This window comes from Aquila chrysaetos, chromosome 26 (genome assembly GCF_900496995.4).
Source record: "Aquila chrysaetos chrysaetos chromosome 26, bAquChr1.4, whole genome shotgun sequence".
Lineage (NCBI taxonomy): Eukaryota > Metazoa > Chordata > Aves > Accipitriformes > Accipitridae > Aquila > Aquila chrysaetos.
This window is the reverse complement of record NC_044029.1, coordinates 16301142-16327191: the sequence shown is the minus strand read 5'-3', so window position 1 is coordinate 16327191 and position 26050 is coordinate 16301142. Positions and strand designations below refer to the sequence as shown.

The 26050-nt window shown below is 40.3% G+C and overlaps 1 protein-coding gene across 10 annotated transcripts in view; it reads right to left on the bottom strand.

The window, feature by feature from the left end:
• The window catches only part of GRIP1 (glutamate receptor interacting protein 1), a 328811-nt gene that overhangs the window by 13014 nt on the left and 289747 nt on the right, over positions 1–26050 (bottom strand). For all 10 annotated transcript variants that reach the window (XM_030002723.2, XM_030002730.2, XM_030002731.2 and 7 more), the window contains 9 exons: positions 25536–25681; positions 23846–23926; positions 16106–16175; positions 15687–15832; positions 10009–10153; positions 8805–8944; positions 8439–8627; positions 4777–4930; positions 2285–2482 (listed from right to left, as the gene is read on the bottom strand). In XM_030002723.2, the coding sequence (XP_029858583.1) occupies positions 2285–2482; positions 4777–4930; positions 8439–8627; positions 8805–8944; positions 10009–10153; positions 15687–15832; positions 16106–16175; positions 23846–23926; positions 25536–25681 (1269 nt within the window). The remainder of the gene's footprint in view (positions 1–2284; positions 2483–4776; positions 4931–8438; positions 8628–8804; positions 8945–10008; positions 10154–15686; positions 15833–16105; positions 16176–23845; positions 23927–25535; positions 25682–26050) is intronic.

The window sequence follows — 26050 nt, the reverse complement described above, 5'->3', positions numbered from 1 at the left end:
TAGGCAGGAGAGTGGGGAAGAGTTGCTGATCAGGAGAGGCTGGATGGACATGCAGAGCACATGACAGACAAGTCTTCTCATAGCCTGGCAGTCGCTAGCAGCTGGCAGGATCTGAGTAGCGAGTTATTCAGTAAGGATTCCAAGAACAATTCAATATACATTTTTACTGGATTGAAACTGGGATGTCCCTATGAAAATTAATGATCAACCAGTAGCTGTATGCAGAGCTGCACCGTGCAACAAGTATTTGCAATAAAAACCTTTCAACCTCACAGACTTCTCCCAGGGAATACGAAAAGAGCCCTCATTTTTGCAAACAGCATTTTGCAGAAGAGGGATGGTGGTGTTTTTTACCTGATTCCTTCAGCCTAAGCTGCATTTATCAGTATCAGTTTAAGCCCACCTGACTGCCATCATATAAACTGCTCCAGTCATTTCATACACAAACACAGAGAAACTTTCAGGGATGCAACTGTCTTGCATGGAGACTCGGGTCTCTGGTGTTTCATAAACGCACCGAAACCTTATTACTACCACTCTGGAGCAAGATGCTGATGACAGTGATGCTTAGGGAAATTGCCCAGCAAGAAAGGTCTGATAAAAAACGCCAACTCTGGACTGCAGCAACACAGCCCAAAGCAACACCATTCCAGTGTATGTGTGCGTGGGGAGGAAGCAGGAGTTTTCTGCTGTCTTAGCAAGGGGAATCAGCTCAATGAAGGTTCATACAAGCGTCAGAGCTGCTGCACGGGAGGGGGCTGATTATGTGAAAGACACAGGGGAAGGATGAGGAAGGAAAGGATGAGAATTTGCCCTTTTGGTGGCAGCAAGCTGTTACTTTGGAGCACCTGCCCAGGGACTGCAGCTAGTGGTGCTTAACAGCACATAAACAGAGCAAACACTATTATGGAAGCATCTGAGGCCTTGCTTGACAAACAATGTATTACTGAGAATAGCGTGAATGTAACACTGTTAACAGAATAGCTTTTAAATAGGAGAATTGCCCAGCACAACGGACGACAGCTTGAATGCTTTACACAGATGATACTCTGCCTCAGAGATGCTTTCTTACAGTTACGATCAGTCAAGCAGACAATGGTCAGCCATTTCAATCTCTTATTGCAATGATTCTCCATCTAGCATCAGTGTCTCTTCTAAGATATTGCAATAGATACAGCAATGGTGAGAATACCTACTCAGATCACAGATGCAATTCCTCCCAGGCAAGATAAGAAAGTATTTAAAACATGATTTTAGAAAGATCCTTGACTTCTTTTCAATAAACCTAAATAGTTGTTTTAATAGCCAACATTGAACATAGACTAATTCATCCATTAAAATACCTTTCTTTATATTCCATACCAATATTATAATATAAAATAGGACTTGAGTTAATGAACAGGATTATTTGAGGCAATCGTCTGTGATGGGAAACACTGGATTTCCTAGGACTGGAGATCCATTTCTGCTCTGACTTCTGTGAAATCTGACATCATGATGCCTATATGTCTGGACACCTTTTTAGCTGAAGCAATTCCTTTTTCTACCCTCACCTTCTCTTTTGCCTTTTCTCTGAGTCTTGTCTCCTGGTGTGTGAAATGCTCAACTTCTGCATCTACGTTACAGCCATGCGAATAAACTGGTTTGTAGCTGAGCTACTGCACCAGAAAAAAAGACGTACCAAAATAATTTCTCGTTTAGATGGCTTTTTTTCCTGAAACCTGTGAGATTGATTTTATGTCATGTGAAATATTCTTTGACCTATAACGAATATATTTGGTTTTCTGATGCTTATTCAAAGAGCCATCAGAAATTTAGATGCATACAAATGCTGAAGGAGAGGTAGTGGGACAGATACGAAAACACAGGTGCCTATTACTTGGTTCTTATTGCCATATGAGAGACAATTTTTTTTTTTTTTTTTTTTTTTTTTAAATTCAGGAGGTGATAGGATGTTCTAGGATCTGGCAGACTCATTCCTGTACATATTGTTTTAATGTGCAAAAAATTTTCCTTGGAGTAGGAACTATAACAGACTTGTCACACCTGCCAGTGATAGGTAGACACCAAGCTACAGAATGATTTAAACTCTGGTTTCATTCACTTGCCAACTGAAATTTCATTGTCACTCAACGCATGTTAATGAAGTGTTTTCTGCTTTTACCCTGTTTTTCTCCTTTTTCTCATTTCAACTGTTTTTCCTTTCTTCCCTCTTCCCCTGGCCCCTCCCACCCCCACCTCAGCCCAGCTGGATCTCACTCCTGTGCACTCGTCGTTCTCCTACCTGGAAGTGTTCCACTCTTCCAGCTGTCCCCCACCTTTCCTTTGCCCACCAGAGGCACCCTTCCACATCTTGCCCTCTTTCTTCATGCTCCTGATGTCTCCCCCTGCTCTTTCTACAGAAGTTTGCTTTAACTGGTTTTCTCGGTTCTCTCCCAATGTCTCAGTCTCCTTCTGTTGCCACATATTCTTGGAAGCTGTGCTACACAAAATAAAGGTAAGAAAAAATTACTTTTTAGTGTTAGAGAAGGTGGTAAGTTGCTTAGGTAGAGGCAGAGAAGAGGTGGTTTTCTGGGGATCCCTGTAACAGACTGGAAGAACAGACATGCCCTTCTCAAATACGCCAGCACTTGCTATAGGAACACCACCAGGTGTGGCATAATCTATTTTACAGATATGGGGTTAAAATAGTCATTATTTTAATTTGTGCCACGTATTTCAGGTGTAAGTCACACTGACAGGTAGAAGAAGACTCTTTACTGTGCGTACTTTCTGTTGAATGGTGCTTTAAAATGGTAGCAGAATACATGCTTTTCATTTAGAAGATTCTGTATTTTACAATCCAGCTTCCCGGTTCACTGCTCATCAACTTTTTCAGCTTATTACTTATGTAACTGTGTCGTGGTTTCAGCTGGAATGAAGTTAATTTTCTTCCTAGTAGCTGGTATAGTGCTGTGTTTTGGATTTAGGATAAGAATAATGTTGATAACACACTGATGTTTCAGTCGTTGCTAAGCAGTGTTTATATTAAGTCAAGGATTTTTCAGCTTCTCACACTGCCCTGCCAGCGGAGGCTGGGGGTGCACAAGAAATGCGGAGGGGACACAGCTGGCCTGAACGAGCCAAAGGGATATTCCAGACCATATGATGTCACGCCCAGTATATAAACTGGGGAAGTTGGCTGGGGGACACCGCGGCTCGGGGATTGGCTGGGCACTGGTCAGCGAGTGGTGAGTAACTGCATTGTGCATCACTTGTTTTGTATATTCTATTATTATGTTCCCATCCTTTTCTGTCCTGTTAAACTGTCTTTATCTCAGCCCACGAGTTTTACTTATTTTTCCGATTCTCTCCCCCATCGTACTGGGGGTGGGAGGGGGGAGCGAGCGAGTGGCTGGATGGTGCTTAGATGCCGGCTGCGGTTAAACCACAACAAGCTGCAAAACAGTAGGTGTTCTGGAATCTATGGCTGCATCTCACCTGAGAAACAAAATATGGGCTTTAACTGTGGTAAAGATGCTGCTATGAAATGAAAGGAATTAACTTACCAAGAATGGGACATATGAAGAAAACTATGGTCATTTCCTTTATTAAATATTGTCCACTGACTAGCCTATGAAAACTTCTAGTATGCTTCTGGCCAGTAGGGACCAAAGGAGCTGGATATGGACTAGGAGTTCATACTTGCCCAGATCTTTGCTATCATCTTGCCAGACTTGTCTCCAGACAAAATGCCACTGGGCAATCTACTGTATCAGAGGATTTGTCATTCAGATTCTGAAAAGCAGCATTGGCATCTAAGCTTTCCCTTGATTTGTATTTCAAAGGTAACAGACTGGATCTTATGGATTTACTTATGCAGTATGTTTATACAGGGACCAGAAAGGTTTTCTTTAGTACTAAACTTGAATTTCTCACAAGAAAGTGTATTTCTGATGAAGGACATGCGTGTCTGCAAGCCCTGAGGATGGGTACAAAGAGCACAGAAATCTTTCTAACTGTGATGTCTGTCTTCCCTTGTCTGAGGAAGAACTGTTCTTTGGCAGGAATCACCCAAGTCTCTGCAACGGTTCCACTGCTGGATCATCCTTAGAATACAGAATAAAAGACTTTTGGGTCTTTCACTGTCTCCAAGCACTGTCAGCTAAGCATTTTTCCCTCAGGAAGTTCTTTTGTCTGCAGAGAAATTCATTGAAAAGGAGATTTAATTCTCAGAAGAAGAGGAATGAATGCATGGCAAACTACCATAGCTTTGGACAAGACATTTCTACCTGGATCACTCTGTTCTCCTACTGAATCACTACAGATGTCTCAAGCATTTATGGAAGACGACTGTAATTTCTGCTTCTTTGCCCAAACCAAAAAGAGTAATTTTCATGGAAGACAAAAGATTAACATGCCAGTTGTCTTTAGCCACTTTATTTGTAGGTTTATTTCTGTGGAGTAGAAAACAGGAGGTTTTTTCTGAAGCCTACCCAGGGGAATGCCCTAATTTTTTTGTTTGTTTATTCTTAATAATAAGTGCTGTGGGTTTTTTGTCTGAAGTAACTCAAAATAAATATATATGCCTTGGTTTTGGCATCATAATCTTCCATAAATGTCACTAATCTACCCTAATAGGTTTCACGAAGTATAAATACTATATCTCATATTTATAGGAAAAGCTGTTGCAGCTGCACTGGAGAAACATAATTTCATTCCAGACAGTAACTGTTCATTTTTGAGGCACTGCTGCAGCTGCAAATCAGAAACACAGAAACTCATATGGGAACTTACCTGCTTGCTGGAGGTCGGTCCCATTCGTCATCACTCAGCCCTGTATCGTGAAATGGGTGGTTTCGTGGTTTGCTTGGAGGGGACAAACTAGTCTGTTTGGGACTCCTCCATTCATAGGTATTGAAGTTGTATCCCGAAGCCTGATAGCTGTGTCCTAAAAAGAAAAATTATATATTTACAGCACTGTGTATGTTGTAATGACAGAAAAGCACATTTCTGAAGCTGGGCTCTCTAGAACTTGGCTGTGGACTCATGTTTGCTACCTTTTTTTCACAGCAGTAGTCAGATTATTGATGACCTAAATTATACTTGGAATTAGGTATGCTTTAGAGCTTCTCCTGTGAAAGTCCATTGAAAGCAAAATCTTCTATTTAACACTGTTCTCCTACTGTTTATGTCTCAGCTGCTTCTAATGTTTAGTTCTAGACACCTTCACAATTTATCACTTTCCAATTTGACACCACACATTGAACAGTAGTGAATAAATTATGTTATGGATGCGTTAAATATGTGTCAACGTGGTCATGTGCGACATGCCCAAAATTAAACCTAAGCTATTAAGAAAACTGCACTTCCGACCTCTTGAAAAAAGAGTTTTCAAGGATGCATTAAAAAACCCCATCAACTTGACTTTTCAGAGAACTAGCAAGAAAGTTTTTTCTTTCTCCTGGTAACTTTCTCAAAATCTGGAAGCAATGCAGCCAAAAATTAGTGACATATTAGTGTCAATTATGCGCAATACTACCAGTCTACAGAACGGCTACCTAGATGCAAAATTTGGCACGGTACAGAGGCTCTCGAGTGAGCATTAACTGGAGGAATGCCAGAAGAGGAAGGAGGGCGGCTGTCTCTTTCTCGGCGCCGCCGAGGCAAGGACTCATCCATAGAAAGGCGGGCCCGCGCTGTCAGACCCCCGCACTGCCCCGCAGAAAGGCCAGCGTGGGAATCTCTGTACCCGCGCCCCTTGGCGGAAGGGGGACCGGCGCTCAGCAGAGCTACTGCTTGCTGCTAGGGCTCCGAGAGCTGACAAAAGGCCTGTCTCACGATGGCACACATGCCCAGGACCAATATACGCCCTTGGAAAGCTCACCTTGCAGAAAGTGATTTCTCTACCAGCCATTTCCAAATATCTCAAGGCTGCCTCAGTGGCATCAGACAGCCTTTATATCTGAAGAGTTTATTTCTGGGTGCTTTTATCATACAAGCAATGTTGATATTAGTTCAATAGTATTTCTTTAACTGAATTACGTGTAATTTGAATTCGAAGTAGGAACCAGACAGTCTGGCTTGCAAGTGATGTATCAAGAAGAACACATGGATCGACTTGTCACAGTCTGATGCTGATCTGGTAAGCAAAATCCATTATGGTAGAGCTGCTATATATATATATATATATTTCATCTTGACATATTCCTTTTCGAGCTCTACAGTTGGTGTTTTCTGATGTGCATATTGGATTAGGAAGTTCTATTTTGTTGATGACTAACAAATATCACTGCTGTCACCTCTCAAAAGAGGGCAATTTGCTTCCATAAATCAGTCTAGACCTGTCTCCCTCAAATCCCACGTAACTACAGAGTCGTGTGCATTTTCCAGCTAATTGGCAGACATTAACATACTCCCAGATTCTAGGAATTGGCATTAAACATACTCCCAGATTCTAGGAAGGGTTTTGGTTGTGAAAATGTGACTGCTGTGTGGGGAAGGCTCCGGATTAGTAAGGCAGACACATTAGACAAAGGTACAAAATGGGGTATTAATTCAAGGAGAGAAAAGACTGCTCACCAGCATTAAATTAGTACCTAATAGGATAAAGCATTATCTGGTGCTCCAGAAACATTCCCCAAACTCCTCAATTTGCTTGGCCTGTGCTTATGCCAAGAAAGGTTTGGAGAGAAGCCAAACTCCACTTGACAGGTCAAGACAGAATGAACTTTAATAGAAATCTGGGTCACATTAGTACCACAGCAAGGGATAAGGCACAAATCTGATTACACTCAGGCTGTTTAGCACAAGTGCCATGTATCCAGCCAAGTCTGGGCTGATTTTTTCAAGGCAGTTAGAAAAAAAGTCTGCTTTGAGATACTGGTTTAGTTTTGGTGTGGCATCCAAATCATCAGGTCTTTGGAAAGCAGTCTGGGCCTCAGACCTTTCCACAGTGGAACGATTTGCTCCAAATATCATCAATTCATCCAGGAAATGAGAACTATAATTTTGGCACTTCTTCAGCAATATTTCTCCTTAGAACTTAAAAATATCAGAAGAAAATATAACATGATTTATTTTGATAAACTGACCAAAACAGTTAAAAACAGAAAAGGGGACAAATTCATCCCAACTCTAACTCCAGTGAAATACAAATTATACAGAGGGAATATAGACCGATACATTCAGTACTAAATAAAATGTTATATGTAGCAGTAAATTAAAAGTAAAATGTAGAAAACGGGAGTTATAATTAAATGTGTTGAGACTGTCTTGTTTAAAGTAAGTTGATGCCAAATATATGCAGTAAGGCTAAGAAATACTTAAAAATTAAAGAACAGAAAAAGTGGCCACTAGTAGTGACATCAGCTACTTCTTAATCTCGAGTAGCTCAGCAGGTTTCAAAGGAAACGTTCTGCTTTCCAGAAGAAAGCTCCAGTGTTATCACTGAGCAGGCACATTAGAGAATAGCAATGAAAGTAATCAGCACAGAACTTCAGTCTAGATGGGAAATCTGCTGGGCAGAGCTCGGTTTCAGTTCTCTGTGTGAGAGTACAAAACAGCTGTCCATGAGCTACTACCCATGCTCCTGGAAAGCAACAGAAAGAAACAGAGAAATAACATTGAAAGAATGTGTGCAACCAGAGCAAGAAAAAATTATTTGAGGTAAGGATCTACCTGTCCAAATACCTGCCAGGTAGTGGGAATACCTGCTTTACTATGGAAATAAACATTTTAAAGAGAGTTAAATAATACACTGAAGCTGTGCAGAAGTTATTTTTCTTTTTATCTAGAACACTACAAGATGTCCGTATCCCCAACTGCCTAATAAATGTGTCTTACAAATTAAAATGAGATTATCTGAAAATCTTATATAAAACAATAGCCAACCAGAAGTAGAAAATTTAGTGTTAAGGAAAATCATGTCTTTAAACAGAATGATTGTTTTTGAGAGCTGAAAGTTAGATGTTAATCCTGCAGGAATGAGGAAGAAGCAAATGATTTACAAATCATAAGCAATGCCTAATGTTCCTGCTTCAGCAGTTTATAATAAATGTGCTGTCAGTCAAAAATTACTGCACATGGACATCAAATTTCTGAAAATCTTCAGTCTGTTCTGTGTCTTGCATTGATCTGTATTTGAAGGATAAACTCATTTAGTTGTGGATGAGCTATGGACCTGGCTATTCAGATGTCAGTAAAGCTAACAAAAGCCTGTTAATATATTGATAAATACTTCATAACACATCACATTGTCATGAAAAAATGAAGCTGAGGCCAGCCAAGTGTAAGAAATCATGCTGCCTGGTGAGGTGTGTGGTCATAATAAGACACCTGCACATTACAAAGCACAGGGTTTAAAGTTGGTACAGATAAAGTTCTCTTTAAGGCAAAGGAAGGTCAACCATGAAGGTGATCATTTCTACTTTAAATGTTGATTGCATTCTTGATAGTACCTTGATTTCCAAAGCTGGTATCAATACCAGAGCCATCCCATGACTCTACGGCGCTGTCAACACTTGGGACTGTAGTGGAATAGATGTCTGAGAGTTTGCCAGATTTCTGTGCAGCAGAGGTTTCATCTTCAGCATCACTCAGTTCACTTATGTGACCCACAGGGACAGAAAATTTCTTGGGACTGGTAGCTGAATAGGATTATAAACAAAAAAAACAAACGGGGTGGTGGTCATTGCTTTACTGCAGTTCTAAGAATATGCTTTTTACTACTGACACGACATTTTTCCAGGGATGGCCTAAATGCTTGTTAATCTGTAACAACACATGCATTAAAGACCACTGATGCTGCCCTTGGCCATACTCACCATCTGTCTGCTTCTTGATTTTCAAGGTGACAGTTTCTCCTGCCATCTGTAATAAATGAATGGCTTCACTCAAAGGTTTTCCTTTCAGACTGCTACTGTTTATTGCTAGGATTCTGTCTCCTATGTGAATTGCCCCAGTCCTACAATGAGAGAGAGAAGTAAAACATTGAGAAGAGAGCATAAAAAACAACAAAGGCATGAAAGTCTCATCTCCCTTTCTTTCATTTTGCTTTTATTGCTGTGTTACAGAGTAATTCTTTGTTAGAAATGCTTAAAGCAAGTCACCTTTGTTGTAGTGACAATAGCAGAGCTGAGGCATGGAGATGTGGATTTCTGTGTTACTGCGGTAGTTGAGTTAATCACCTATGGATGATACTCATTGCAGCCCACCTGTTTAAGAGCAATCTCAGACAGCTCAGTATGTTCTGAAATGAGTCAAATTTCTAGAAGTCTCACAACATAACAGATAATGGCAGTGTGAGCAAGTAACCAGCTATTTCACCAACATGGCGTTCAGGATGGATCATCAAGAGAAGAAAATAAATTCTCTTTGTGTAAATGCACTGTTTGTTCTGGCTGTGCACAGTATCATGTTTTGCGTGCTCTAAGTTCTCTCTGAAACCACCACTAAAGGTACCACAGTTGCAATGACTCTACCTATCTTAGAAATAACAGGTGATAGAAAAACTTAGCATTTTCATTATTTTCTATCCATCAGTTACCATGAGGAGCATTTCTACTCCTTGGATAATGCTTGCTATGGTGTATGTAAGTGCACATACAGATGCAGTGTGTGTAAATAAGTGGCAGATAAGTATACAGTTAGGTTCAGATAAACTTAGACACATGAAGTGCTTTCCTTACCTATTGTACTATACAAGGCTATTGCTTTTAAAAGGCTGCTAAAGTGTTCCTGTGACTGAGCAGTTTGATTGACTAGTCTTTCCTAGGTGATTTATAATAAGGACCACAATCCTCTGCTCTGTCTTCCATAGTATGTGCAAGAACATCCTGTTAAGATATTGTTCATGCTCCTGAACTTGGCAATGATCAAAAAACAACAGCAAAAAGATTATAAACTCAGATTTGGAGAATTATAAAACCACAAATTGCTAAACCATGAAAATTAGCATCTTCACATAAATAAAATAAAGATTTATCTTGACAAAAAGAATGTTTAAAAATAATTTGCTTTCCAATTTACCTTTCAGCTAATCCTCCTTTTGTAAGGCTGGAAATGATTATGGGATCAAAAGGCTCCTCAGTACCAGAGATTGTAATTCCAAGAGGCCCACCATAGCGCTTGAGCTCAACAGTATAAATAATTGCTCCAGAGCTCTCTTGTTCATCTGCAATAAATGCCAAGGGGATGCAATTGGTTTCTTATGAAAGAGGGAATGAAAAAAATAGCATATTCAGTCTAGTGACTCGTAATCAAACAACATTTTCAAAGGATTACATTTCAGATACACTTCTTAATCATATTCTACTGGATTATTTTGAAAACAAAAAACCAAACCCAAACACCCCCCTCCCCCAATTTCTCTCTTGCGCAATTTCTTTTTTATTGCCAAAGCCTGATTACACTGAAGTCAACAGAAAAACTCCCCTCATTCTGTTAAGACTACATTTTACTCCATTTAAAATCTTTGTATCTTCTTTCCTATTAAAATATAACTTCAGGCTATTTTGTTACAGAATCAGAGGATGACTGAGGTTGGAAGGGACCTCTGGATGTCGTCTTGTCCAACCCCCTGCCCAAGCAGGGCCACCAGGATCAGGCTGCCCAGGACCGTGTCCAGACGGCTTTTGAATGTCTCCGAGGATGGAGACTCCACAGCCTCCCCGGGCAACCTGTGCCAGTGCTCGGTCGCCCTCACGGTGAAAAAGTGTTTCCTGATGCTCAGAGGGAACCTCCCGTGTTTCAGTTTGTGCCCACGGCCTCTGGTCCTGTCGCTGGGCACCACTGAAGAGAGCCTGGCTCCGTCTGCTTTACATCCTCCCTTCAGATAGTTATACACCTTGATAAGATCCCCCGGAGCCTTCTCCTCCCCGGGCTGAACAGTCCCAGCTCTCTCAGCCGTTCCTCACAGGAGAGATGCTCTAGCCCCTTCACCATCTTTGTGGCCCTTCGCCGGACCCGCTGCAGTACGTGCCTGCCTGGGTTGTACTGGGGAGCCCCGGACTGGACCCAGCGCTCCCGGTGTGTCTCCCAGGGCTGAGCAGAGGGGAAGGATCACCTCCCTCGGCCGGCTGGCAGCGCTCTGCCTGATGCAGCCCAGGAGGCTGTTTTGGCCGCCTTCGCCCCGAGGGCACATTATTAGAGAAAAGACAAGTTACTACTATTGTATAAATACTGGTACTCATCTGTTTCTTGAAATGAATAGAAGGTATTTAGAATCAAAGATAATTCAAAAGTTTTAAAACCAAACTTCCTTAAAAGAATTGTGGGAAATGTCAAAAGTCATGATAAGATGAACAGCTCTCTTACTAAGAGAACCTGAAATATATCCCATGTTTTTGATGGACAAGTTTTAAGCTTTTGTAACGGAATTAAAAATAGCTTCTGAATTATCAACCAAGTTGAATAATAACTCTATTAGTTTTGATTTCATTATATTGCATGAAGTAATTTGCATTATTTTGAAATTTTAAGTCTCACCAAATAATCATCAGAAACGGAGAATAATTCATCACCAGAAAAGCTTAAATACAATGTATTTTCCTTAAACAATACCCAACAGGTGTTGCAGCAATAAGAAAGGCTCCTGTGTTTATACAGTGCATGCTCTTTACATATTATAAAAAAAAAATCACAGCAGGAGAGCAATCAACTCCAGTATCTTTGAGTTGTGAAGGGATATTTTAAAATCTAAAATGCCAGATTTCTCCTCAGATCAAAATAACAAATGCTCCCTTGCCCATCTTATGATATTGGTATTCAGCCAGGATGTCTGGCCTGGCAGGCAACTTTTCCTAGATCTGTGGGTAATGACATTTCAAACAGCTCAGCGAGTGTGGAAAATGTCTAGGACGCACATTCCATAAGTGTTACTAGAACTAACCTGAGACAAGTTAGAAAATTCAAATGTTCCCATTTCTGTTCCTGTAGAGAGAAAAACTTTAAAAGGAAAAAAGATACCTGTTTTGCTAGCAAAGCTTCAAAGAGTTGCTTTCTTCTAATGCTGAACATAGTACTTAAGCAGAGCTGGAAAAACACTAGTATCTTTGGAGCTACTTTGTTTCTTCCCAATTTGCAGAAAATGTGGGACTTTAGCTCCCCAACTCTCTCCTATTTCCCCCTTGCTATCCACGTAAAGAAAACAGTACACATAGAGAATCAAAGGAGAGAAGAATTAGTGGTGTTTATTCAGCAAAGAATACTGGGATTTTCATGCCTAGTGTGGGCCTTGTATTCCTATGTGGGGCATCATCAGTGTTTTGGCACAGTCCACATCAACTACACTTTACCCGACATGCTCTTTCCAGAAGCGCCCAACTCCCAAGACCCCACTGGAAGCCTCTGGCCGGCACACAGCGGGCTAGCACGTGAGCTGCCACTGCACCGCAGAAGAGTGGCAGCTCTTGCTTGCTTGCTGGAGCATTTATGGAACAAAGACAAATCCTCTGGGACCTAACGCTGATAACGTTTACACAGGTGTGGCATTGACACCATACAAGACTTCAACTGAAGGATGAAAAGTAATCCACCAAGCTACTTGAAAATCTAACAGCCAATATTTGCTAAGGGTCGACACAATCCTGATGTTTCTCCGCTATCAACAGTGAGTGAGTAAGAAGTTATTAATCATACAGCAGCCCTGCCACATGAGAGTTGGAAGTTTATAGATCTTAGTGAATGACTGGAAAAGGAGACTGGTCCATTATGTCTGGCTTCTGGTTAGGCCTAGTTAAGAAAATTAATGGCAGGCTGCAACAAATGTCAAATTGCTACACTGTTCTCTGTAGCGCTCTTTCCAGGCAGCAGAAATGTGAACTATGTGAGAACACGGCATGCATGTGGCCTGAATTCCAATGAAGGCCAGTTTTGCCATGAAAGCAAAGAACTCGGATATTCAAAAAAAGAGTGGTAGCCACTAGGTTAATCAGGAAATAAAACTGTCCTCAGTTTGGGAAGCTGGCAAAAAAAAAAAAAAAGACGAGAAAAACTGCTGAAAGCATACTTCCATCTGGGGAGGAAATACAATCAAACTACCATGGTTTTGGGTCTCATGTTTTTGAGATTCTCCTTCTTTCTTTTCTTGTGTTGCAATTGTGGATAGTTCTAGGAAACCACATTTGATAAAGCAGACCCTCTGTGCTGCAGCACCTCTGCTCTGTCCGCTAGCCTCTTGCTCTTCAGAGTAACATCTGATCAATACAGACAAAAAGGCAAAGAAGAGGATGGTCTGGGGGAGCACGTAACGTACTACCCTGCTGCTGGCCTCACCTGCACGGTTGGCTCTGAGAACACAGCTCTGAGACACATACAACTGTCTGGAGAAGGGAGGAGTTGGAGAGTCAGCAGAGGAAGAAAAAACAGAAGGAAGAAAGCAGAGCTAGAAGCTAGAAATACTTAAAAATGAATATAAAAAGAGTTTGAAAGACAGTGAGGAAACGAGAACCTAGGGAGGAAGAACCCCTGCTCCCTGCCTTCACCTCCTGAAAAAAGCATGCCACGAGAAATCAGAAAAAAGTTTAAATATTAATCTCATTCTGTGATTTAGAAATTGTTTTGGAGTGCTCCACACCTACTCATCTATTAGCATCAGGCTTTCCTTTTCTTGGGGAATTTATTAACGATTTTTTTCTGTTGAGTTTGAGAAGCACACTTCTTCCCTTTGTGAGAAAACAGACTTTCATAAATAAACTAATGGCAAATAAACAAAAATTTATCTTAATTGAGGTACACTTTTTGCTATGCCTTTGCTACTGTTTTGCCACTGGTTTTTAAAGTATTTTTTCTTTAGCATTTCAGGAGACATTAATTTTAGATTTCAAAGTACCTGAAATCTGCTATAAATACTTTCAATTACACTTTGACACTTAACTGCTACAAGAACCATTTGTATAGAGAATTTTGTTCAGTAGGTCTCCGAGTAGCTGTCCATTTACATTTGAATCTGTTCAGTTACACCAATCGTGTCTGGATAAGACACTGTACTTGTGTGAGAATCTTGATATAGCTATATGATGTAACTGTAAAATAAGCAATGTGAATGTATAAAAGAAAACCATGGAATAAGAATCCCACTCAGACTAAAATCTGTACCAGCTGCCATGGTGTGCAATACCTAGGAGAGCAAAGATGTTACTTTACATGAGTGGAGACTGAAATCCACATTTCAGTAACAGCAACAGAAAATGTGTACCAACTTCAATGGAAATGGAAGCTGTCCTAGAAAAAGATTAAGTCCACAAGATGAGGGGGAGCGGGGAGACGACATGACACACACAGGACAAACCCACAAATGCTTGAAAGTGTTGGAGAAGTTACTACTTCTTCTACATAGCTTTAACTCACGCCCCTCTTCTATGGTCTGTTGGTAATTTCTCTGCAGGGTTATGAATGAGAAGGAGTCTTCCAAATGAGGGGAAGAAGGCGAAGGAGGGATCCTAGGTGCCATGAACACTTAAAAGATAGACCCCCTCTTGTGCAGGAGAAAACTCAAACTTCCTTCTACAGGCGTTTTTCCTGTCAATCATCTGCCAAGTGCAGCTGCAGTTTGCTCTTCATAAGATGCCTGCTTTGCTCAGTTTTGCAAAGCAACTGTCAGTCAGGTGTCCTTTTGGACGTACAGCCCACAGCCAGTTTGGCCAGCCTCTGTCCAAGATGGACCAACTATGTGTAGCAAATTCCACCTCACCACTTGCGGGGACCTAACCACAATATCCTGCTGAGCAGTGGCCATTCACCTTGCTGTATCAAAATTTACTTCTGAAAGCCAATTTGCACAAGGCGCTAAATGCATCCGCCTTTGCTTTGTGCTGATCATAGTGAGAAGATACTTCTGTTTGCTTTCAAAAGCAATTAAAGGAAAAGAGCATTCTAGTGCAATTCGAAATGCCATTTCGACAGTTGCACTTGATTTTAAATAATAAAGTGTGGCAGGCTGTGCCTTTTTGCTGTGAGGTTGTATAGAGCTTATGACAAGTGAATCTACAGTTCATGCTTTTGTGTAATGCTGTAATATAAATCCCTGCAGTAATGGCAGTTATAATTGTCTAACTTCCTTTGCCACTAGAATGCATAACAGAACTCGCTTTATTATCTCCAGGCAGAAATTCTGCTCTTACAGAATCCATAATGGGGAATATCCAGGAATATTAGTAGATGTAGGTGTGCAAAATGATGGCAGCTCCATTACTTCCACTGGGCTGATCAGACATTGCTCCTCCATCTGCCATCCAGCACAGTGTGTAAAGTACTACTTACCTTTAAGCACGTGAACAGTCACACTGAAGTCAAGTTTGTAAGTTTATGGACAAAGCATGCACTTCACCACCCTGCTGGAGAACTGAGGCCTATGGATCCATGCTTTGCTAACCATGATTCCAATCTCAAAAGCAGAGAAAATCTCAATACGCTGATAAGAGAAAGATCAACCTTACTTGGCTGCACCTGAGGGGAAATTGCCTTTCCAGAAAACCGAAGACCTCATTTTGCAGTGCAGCTCCTGCAGGCAATATAGCCACTGAGAAAATTCAAAACTTTATATACCATCAAAATTCTTTTTAGTGTGACATTTTCTGATTAGCATTAGCATAAATCAGCCATATTTAGAAAAAAAAAATCACTAAAATTTAAATCCAAAATAATAACCCTATGTTCTAAAAATCCTGAAAAACCACAAGAATCTGCAATAGGCTCACTGCTAATACCGGAATTATCTTCATCTTTGCGGATCTTTAACTTTACAAGGTCCTCACAGTGCTGAAGGATCTGGACAGCATCTTCCATTGAGCAATTGTCAAGTCGAATGTTATCTATTGCAAGCAACTTATCACCCAGTTCGAGTGTCCCAGTTCTGTGAACAAGCAAACAAGCTTATATGAAATTCTAGTAACACTAACACAAGGTATTTTAGAAGGTATGAACATTATTATAGAAATGAGATGGATTTTTTAAAAACAATTATTTCTTAATATGCTGGACTTTTCATTTGTAACTGCTTTTTACAAAAAAAAAAAAAAAAAAAAAAAAAAAAGCACGGTCTCTTTCAACTTCCCTCCATTTAACTTGAGTCTGTCTGGCTACACAATGGAAACAGATTTTTTTACTGGGAGCTTGATTGTCTTACCTGTGAGCAACACTTCCTTTCTTGATATCAGAAATAACCAGAGGGTCCCCTGGTTTTCTACTGGATGGAGCTGTAATAAAGAATACATACAAGTATCTGTTTTTATTTCTAGATATGCAGATGGGCTAATTCTGTCCATAAATCAACACTTCATACAAATTATTTACCTGTATTATATTCCTTCCCCTAAATTGTATGGACATGAATACAAACAATCATCATCAGCATGTTAGTAAGAATGCATACTCCTCAAAAATTGGAAAATGCCAGAGTTAAGGTGACTGATGCAAAGTGAATTTAACCTGATACGTCTGAATCCTGGGTTAGGTCAGGACTGAACCATGTGAAGATACCACTGTACAGCTGCAGTGATCTATCACAAAACGCTGTGTAGCTACAACACATAAGGAAGACTTTCTGTTACTAGAACCTTTCAGCACAACTACTAATGCTGATCTTTTGCCAGAATATTTCTGTCAGTCATAAATCATGTTTTATTATATCCCTGACCAACAGAGCTGCTGTGGCAAAATATCTAGAGTGGGCTAGCCCACATTCTTTACGTCCACTCCTGTCTCATTCAGTGCTTAAGACAGAGGTATGAAGATAATCCTTCCTGGGTGAGAAGGATGAATCTCCTTCACAATAAATGAGATGCTGTGGATAGTGGCCACACACACCATTGGGCTGATACGCGGTTACCACATCTGCACAGATGTACCTTACATCACATGGCTGCTTGCTTCACTATGACTCGCTGCTTCCTCTGAGGTAAACATGTACCTCTTTCGATGAGTAACCTTGCTCCTCTATACTGCTGCTGGGCCTTAAGCATTGTGGACTTTTCCCCACTTTCTACCGAGGGATACCTACTAGAAGCCCTGCAATTCTAGCAATGGTCAAATTAGTAGAAGCCTCACCAGTCCTCTCCACTTCTTGGAGGTATCTGACATAACTTTCAATTTTCTATCTGTCCATCATGGTTAAAAGGATGCTCCACTCTACAGTGCCAGTCATTGCAATTCTCTACTGACTTGTGCAAAAGTATCTGACACATTTCCCTTGGCCAGGAAATTTGCTTAGCAATTTTGCTTGACTTTTGGTTGCATAGGAAGCAGTTAACTACCCCAGAGGAAGACGACGATGACTGCTGACTACCTCCGGCGGACTGTTTCTTGGAGCAGCCTCACTGAATGCAGTGTTTTGGAGGGTTCATCCATTTGCTGACAGAAGACTGCACTGAAGGTCTGATATGGTAAGCAGTGGGCGCAGAACTTGAGGGTGACGAACGATACAGTTCTAGACAATGGCGTGGCGCTTGCTCTCTGCCACGAGGAAGCACACCACCTACAGCTGCTCTGGCCAGGAGGCGGTCCACGTGGTGAGCGCTGGCTGACTTTCGGGACTCTTGTTAACAAAGAGCGTGCTAATATTAAAACATTGCCACGTGGTATAAGGGTCTTGGTTCTCCTGAAAGCACTAATGGTTTTTGCACGTGTAGGGCTCTTCAATTACCCCAAGCCATTTCTGCCCTGTGTACTGAGGCCTCTGCACTCATTCACAGAAAGTACTTTTCCATTAGGCTCCAACGCCTAACTGACAATCACCCAAAAAGCTACCCATACTGGAGGATCACCTACAAAATCCTGATGTCAGTTACTTTAGCAGCTCATGATTCTTCTCTTTGATGGAAAATGACAGATCTTCACCTACAGCAACCACAAGGTATATTAATAATGACATTCCAACACAATATTCTAACAGATCTTGTTAACCTTGGCTGCCCTGGATGAGAAAGCCTTTGAATGTCCAAAGGAACTGTTTAAGAACTGCTAAATAGCCATATTTCAAATGCAGTGTCTTGAAAGTCCAGAAGACAGATGTACAAGGACTTTCAAGAATTTTTAGAAACGTGCCTAAACCAGCATGCTTTCAGGAAATGCCTATGTTACAATTTAGAGAACACCAATTAACTTTTTGCAAGACGTGTAATTTTCATAGCTTGTTTGTCATACTTTCACGCCATTGGGCAACTGTATCTTTATGATAGTTCCATGATTTACTTGAATTCTTTGGGTTTGTTTCACCAATTTGTATCTTATAAAATTTTAAAGTAACACTTTGGCAAACACTTTTTTTTTTAATTCTACATTTTTACCCTCTGGTTTGCCTTATAAATCTCTGAGGTAATATGCCACCCACTGTACAATGTCTGCAGTTTGAGATTTGAGTACTGTGATAGTTTTTAGGAACCTGCTTTTTAAAAATTACCAGTACTAAAGAAAACAGCCCATTATTGTTCCAAAAAGGAGAGAGAAGGAACCAAAACGGGGGACAAAGCACAGCCCAAAGTGCAAAGCTACAGAGTACATGTGGATGCAAAGGGTATGATATTGTCCACAAAGTTATTACAGTTTCAAACTGAGTAAGTGTGAACCAGCGGTATTTTGTCAGTTATCCTGGTCTATTAATTGTGTCTGGTGGATGAAAGCCTTTTTGCAGGCAGCAAACACAGCTCTGTGTGAAATGAATCCCCCCACGCTGACAAGCCCTTAATAAGCAGTTACACCACACTTTGTTTTACTCTTGCTCAGTGCTCATGACATACTTACTACAAACTATTCAAGTTGTGTTGCAGAGATAAAATCATTAATTTCCTCCTGAACTTTTGTACCGCACATCACCACAGCCTAAGATTGCCTCCCAAACACTAGCGAACAGATGCTGTCCCCAGCAAGAAGATTGAGTACTATTATCCTGATTTTACAGATGGGGAAAGGAAACATAGGAACATTTAGGTCAAAGTATGACAATTTTCAGTGAGCAATTTGAGATACCCATGCCTTTATTTCTCACAATAGTTTGTAGTATATAACAGCTTCTATGTCCACAGCACAGCTACTGGCATTTTCAGCAACAGCTGCAGATGCTCAGCATTTCTGCAAGTGTGACCCCAGGATCTCAATGGTTTCCACAGAAAATCAAGCAGCCACCTGTGGAAAATATCTAACACCCCCCCCCCCCCCCCCCCCCCCCCCGCCCCCCGAAATGACTCATCTCAGCACAACTCTACTGCAGAGAAAAGGAAAAAAACCCTTATTTCTCCAGGGTAGCATTAAACCATCTTGACCATGAGATCACCTCCTTTTTCTTTCTGCAATCCTCCACCTCATTCATTACGCAGCCTCCATCCCCTTTGATACACGCCACTGTTTCATCTCTCCCCAGAGAGCAGAGAAGCAAGAATGCCAGTGAGAAACGAGTATTTGACCACTTAATTAAAAAAGATATCCTCATGAATTAACGCAAGTTTGAAGTGACACTGTACAGCTTTAAGTCTCCATTTTCATGTTGCATTTCAGAATTATTTTTGTTTTTAAGAAGCAATTAAAAACAGAGCATCTTACCACTCACCCATGTCCAGCCTTCTTGTTCAAGTCCCAGCTTCCCCTAGCCCTGATCACACCTCAGCCCTCGCTGTCTCCCTGTTATGGCTCTGCGCTCATTTTCTCTCCTTGTCCTATTCTGCTTGTCCACCAAAGATCTCATCTTTCCTCCTCCCCGGTCCAGCTGCTAGTCTATCTAATGCTGAACTTTTGTAGAGACCTTACACAGTCTGTATAATGAAGTACAAGTGGACTGAAGAGTGCATAAAGTTGTACAGATACTAAATTCAGTGTTGCAGCTGGAAGGCTAATCTTTAGCAAGTTGTTTCCATCCCAGGCCTCTACCCTACTTCTACTAGTAAAGACACACTTCCCCTGCCTATCCCCTGCCACTTGAAAGCAAGTTCAGTGAAGTGTTGTCAGTTTTGTAGATCAGCTGTTCTATTAGTTTTAAAAAACCCTCAGACAACCCTCCTTTCTTATTTCACTGCTAATCCCAAGAAAAAAACCCAATGTGACTTATGCGGATTTTGGGGTGGACTTCTTACCTACCACCCAGCCCAAACTCACTTACTAGGCTCAGCCTGCCTTCAAGTTTTGGAGTTTGATCAAACTCTGAACAAACTGAACAAGCAGAGGAAAATGCTCATGGGATGGAAAAATATCTTTTATACAAAGCCAGTTCACTTATCCACAATGGTGGTTAACAGCTCCTAGACTTTTTAAAAATTATGTGACTATTAAACAGAAGAAAGAGCTTTTTAAAATTAGACTGATATAGCTCTTTCGTTTCCTAAGTATTTGTTCACGTGGAGCAACTGAGAAACCTGCTGATTCTTCAGGCCTTGTCTTGAAAATAATTACTTGTAACATTGCAAAATGAAGTTGAGTTTGCTAGGTGAAATCCCGAAATACAGAGAAACATGATTTAGAAAGTAAATTCTCGTAGTCAATGCTAAATATCTGTAGATATTTACAAAGCTTGTTTCTGATGAAATACAAAAGCAATAAAGCAGGCTATAGTATAGCTTCTAGTCAAAATGACTTAGAAAAACTGATGACAGTTTGGGTGAGATTCTGATATTCTTACCAGCTTTGCAGCTTCTTATTCCTTGAGTAGTCCCATTAGCTTCAGAGAGATTATTTATGAAGCAAGGTGCTGCAGTTCATTACCAGTAAGGATATCAGAATCTTACTTAAGAAAGAAAGAAAAGGAGAAAAAAAGAGCTGTTAACTACAATTACCAGACTGTACTAGTAAGTCATTTTCTCGGATATCATTCAATGTATTTAAAAAATATTACTCTATAATAAAGTAGCCAGTGGCACAAAAATTTATCTTAAAAAAAAAAAACCACCAAAACAACTATATTCCATTACATGGTCTAAAATCAATGTCACTGGCAAATAAGTTCAAACAGATTTCAACACTACTAGATCTACTTGAAAGCCATCCTTCTTCTAGGGAACGTTTCTGTTATAAAAGCATAATCACACACACATGGACACTGCTGTGTCATGCTTTATTTGGACGATGTAATTTTAAGAACTGAGACATTCTAATTGCTCCAACCAGGTAACTGGGTGTGAAAATGATGGTACCTGAAGCACAAAATTATATATAGTCACTTATATTTGCAAACTGTGAAATAGGCTCTTTATTGGGTGTAAGTAGCTATTAATAGGAAGATTAGACAGATACTGCAGAGATAAGGGAAGGATGATAGGATGATGGAAGTCCAGCATGTGTGCGAAGGCAGCAACGGGCAAGGCCAGTATACTGTGAGGTAACCGACATGCACCATCCGAACCTCAGTGCTCTGGATTAACATTAACAATGATGCTCATGAAACTTTCTTCTCTATTACTTTCTAGGGGTTTCTGCTATCTAAGGGGATTTTGAAGGGTTTTTTTGGTTTGCTTCTTTTCTTGCATTAACAAATCTGAAACTAAGAGAAGCTTAGCCTCTTCCCCTATTACATGTCATGTTATTCAAAGACCATGAATTAGCTTAACTGTCTTTTGTGTTGTGTGTCACCTCAGATATGCCTTCAGGTACCTGGCCGTAACGCCATGCAGGCATGCTTGGTGTTTATTACCAAGGAAAACAACACAAAGAAAGAGAAATAAATTCGTTTTCCAGGATGTCTGCCTCCTAACAGCTGACTTAAAAGAACTCTTGGACTTAAAAATAGGCATATGTTCAGGTGCCAACCCGAGGTGAGGCTTACATTTCCCTTCTGACAAAAAATGTCTGTCTTGTCTGACAGGTCAGGTCATTTCCTGACTTTCTCATCCAAATCCCAAACTAAACTGGGGATATGGAAAGCAAGGCAGACATTTTTCTGTAATGTTTTTATAGAGACAGAACTTCTCACTCACCATTAACTCCACCACCTTGAGAAGAGAGAGAATGAAACAGGTCTCTAGCACTTAAACAGATCAAGCCCAAGAGTGAATAAACTTGATCTCCTCTGTCACCCCTCTTTAAGCCTGGTCACACCACCTCCACCGAGCTTCCCTTAGTATTCGTTTTTTAAAAGAAATCATACAGCTTTCTGACAATATAAGTAATAAATGGCCTGCTAATGTGCTAAAGTGCCCTGACAAAAATTTGACAAAATGAATATAAAACGCTTACATTCTTCACATCACACTCTCATTTAGGAGTTAATTAGGTAGAACAGAGCAAAGCACTGAAAAGCAAGCATGAAATGCAGCAATTCAACACTTCTACCAAGCAAATTTACAAACTTTCAGTTATTAGTATAAAACCTTTAAAATCAAGTAAATAATTAATCCTAGACACATTTCATATACATTAAATACTATTAATAAGTGGGATTATTATATATAACAGATCATTTAATTTAAATATTAAAGATACTGCAGTATACTCAGAAGAGCAGAGCTAAGACCAACAAGGCATTGCTCTGATTATAAAAAGCACTAATTTTACAAAGCACTAACTTTTGGAATTAAGTTCCAAGTCAGGAAGGTATGCAAAGTTTGGAAGAGGAGTGGTAAATACTATATCTCAAGAACATTAGCTTTCCTTTCAAAGTTTACTCCCACAGACAGAAAAAAAGTACAAGATGTCTGAATTCCAAAATGCAGCACAAATCAAATTACTAGGAAGACCGTATTTTTACAATAATCCTACAAACCATTACGAACCCCAAGAATAACATTTAAATAGAACAGCCTCTCTCCAGGTTTTCTCATCTCTCAACATCTTCATTTGCACAAATACAAGGAGAACTATGATTTTGCTTCAAGCATCACATCACATCTTAGAGAGTCCAACAATTACTCGTTCAAGTGTGCAACGCAAGCAAACAGGCCTGCAGTGTCTCCTATTTATTCCTCAGATGTAATTCTTAGCACTGAGTTTCCTGCTGTACTTTTGATTAACCTTATTCCATTGTGCTGGTAAAAGCTTTGAGAATGTAAGTCAAAGCACAATCTTTCCCCAAGACACATGACTAATTCCAAAGAAAGACTAATAGTCTAAGAAAGGCCACAATCATAAAGGAATGTTAATTCCAATGAGAGCAGATTCTGCACTGTCGTTAAGTACACTAAACACAAGCCCATTAACTTTCATATGGATTGTTCTTCCTTCCATCAAGGGCTGAACTTGGTATGCTGGAGTTTACCTGGTCCAAATTCAGTCCTAACACAGCATTTACTGTCTGGTCCCCAAATAAATAAGTATAGAAACACTTTGATTTCAAACAACAGTAACAAATACTTTTTGAGAACCAGACTAATGCAGACGCTTGTTATCTTCTTTAGCAATCTCCAAAATCCCTAACAAAAGGGGATTTTGCTACATGACCTGCACATTTAGGACTGCCCACTAGTTTTACAGATTGAGGATGTATTTTCAGACTCTGGGTTCTGAAGCAGAAAATAACCCCATGTATGTTGATCCTCATGCCTGCGAGAACCCTTGAGTTCAGTGGGGTTCTGTTCAAAAGCCTGTGAGAGACCACGACAGACTTTGCTTTAAAATTCCCAACTATGGAAATACTTTTGCATGGGCCTAATTCTATTGACTTCTTTTTTCTTTTTTTTAAAATAATTTTAATGGGAGTTAAGTATGTGCTACACATGAAGGAATAGGTCAAGCTTTAGGCCTGGCAAACTTCTGGCTTCTTTAACTACTGGAAGGGGAGTATAAATCTGTTACAGAATGGTATTTCATCAGAGACAGAGCACTGCTAATCATCCCTTTCTAGAAAAAGAAGAAAGAAGTTTATACCAAAACAAACATGAGTATATCGCTACAGGACCTACTATCTGCAGATTATCCCATAAATGTGGTCTTAAAAATAAGCACTTTCACTTACAACTTATGGTGATGCCAAGTTCCACATTATGCTTCTTTGGTAGTTTTACATGAAATGTTCCACTGCTTGGTATAACTGATTCTATAAAAAAATATTTAAAACGTTAGATCATTTATAAAGCACAGGAATTCCAAGCGCATGGAACTATACGTGTAAGTTGATGAAATCACATCAGCATCAGAAGCCATGGATGAAACACGGGTGCTGAACTGAAGGAAGCAGGGCATACGAAGTGATTTACACCTCTATTGGTAATTTCACGGTAACTCAATTTTTTTTTTTAAGGTTTAACTGAATTTATGGAGATTGCATGGGCCAGCAGCTGAGACTGCAGGTTTTTAGCTTATACGCAAGTTCTGTGAGCGCACGTGAAAATTTTAGTGCTGGCAGATAACTTTTAATTAAAAAGACAGGAGATCAAGTCTTGAGGATTTCAGGCCTTTGTTGCTGTAGGTCTAACACATTTTTAACTGTCCACTAAAGTAACTGCCATGGATTTTACATCTACCGGGAAGAAAAGGAATCAAAATATCACCAATGGAGAAGTGCCTGGCGCTGACTGAGGCAAAACCCACTTGAACACACAGCACCGTATTTGAATCCTGACTTTTGGCATCACTGGTAGCAAAAGTTTGGGCCTTGGCCTGAAAAGGAGCGACTGAAATTACAGCTATGGAAACATATAAACATACATGTGGCAGAGTAGTCTAACCATAAGCATGAGCCTGCTGTCATGGCGCAAATGGGAGGAGCACAGACAAGTCCGGGGACTGAAATGCATGTGACTTCAGGTGTATTTAAATGACTTTCTCATTATTTGGTTTTCTTATTTTTTAATATATCATTTCCTATGTATCTGAATGTACATACTGTATTTGGCGCTTTTTTTTTAACATTATACTAGATGTGTGCATACTAAAAGATTATACAGAATTACTCTAGGATTCTTTAGCTGCTTTTGAGATCATGATTTATAATACCATTAACAATAATCACACTATATAAAACACAGCACATCCAACATTGTCATGACTTCAAAGGAGCTACTGTCAGCTGAACACAGAAGTCTTAAAAGTTTTTACTATTTACATAGTGGGATAGTGCACATAATGCGTACTTTGATTCACACAACTTGTGATTTTATAGGTATATGCTGTATGCTTAAACACCACACAGAATAAAGGAAAGCCATTACTAATAATGAAGACTCACCAGCAACATTAACAATGATTTTTCTGGCTTTTATTAATTCCATTTCGATTATTTTATCTAGATTGTTGGTTTGAGATACTGTAAGTGAAACTTTTCAGAGTCTTCTGCTTATCCATCCTTTTAAAATACTTTTCCGTCTAGTAAAACATTTCATTAGCTGGCCTGTAGAGGATTTGTCTCTGCTCAGCAGAATATTTCTATCTCAGGGCAGAAAAATGTCTGGAAATAACTCAGAGAAGGGACTGTCACCAGATCTTACTACAGGAATTGTCATTTCTATTTGTGTTCTGAAGTATGCTGCAGGGCTACGTGAAATGGGAAAGCTGTACAAGGAGACACATGTTTCAAACAGGTCACTTGAAAACTGAACGGTACATATGTGAGAAGGAAGTCTCCACCTTGGACGCCTAACACTTGCAATGTACTTGGGATTTATTCCTTCGCTTTCTTGCAAGACAGAATAACATTACATTCATACCTGCAACATCAAATTCTATTTCCAAAGTGACCTTGTTGGTGATAGAGGAGTCTCTGAGCAGTTGATTGGCCTCATCAAATGTGCTGTCTTCCGTCGGGACACCGTTTATTGCCACTATTCTGTCTCCTATTTGCAGCACCCCACACCTTGGTACACAACGATACAAAACAACCATCAGATGTGCACGTTACCAGAACCAGCAATATCAAACACAATCAACCTAACCTTGAAGGAGAAGTGTGGCATAGCAGCTCAACAGTCTACCCAGGCACAGAGGGGGACAGAAACTGCTGCTGCCCCTTTGCGCCAAGACACTACCAAGCACTCCCAGCACGGGTCGTGCTCTCTAGGTGCTGGGACCCAGGAAGAGGGGCACAGCCTTCATGACTCCACCTCACCCATGGACATCACCTCTGCCTCCGACCCTGGGCTACAGGTGTTGGAGCTCTTCAGTGGCAGCTAGTACTTGCCTGTGCAACTACTACTGTCCTCATGCCATGACTGAAGACATACAT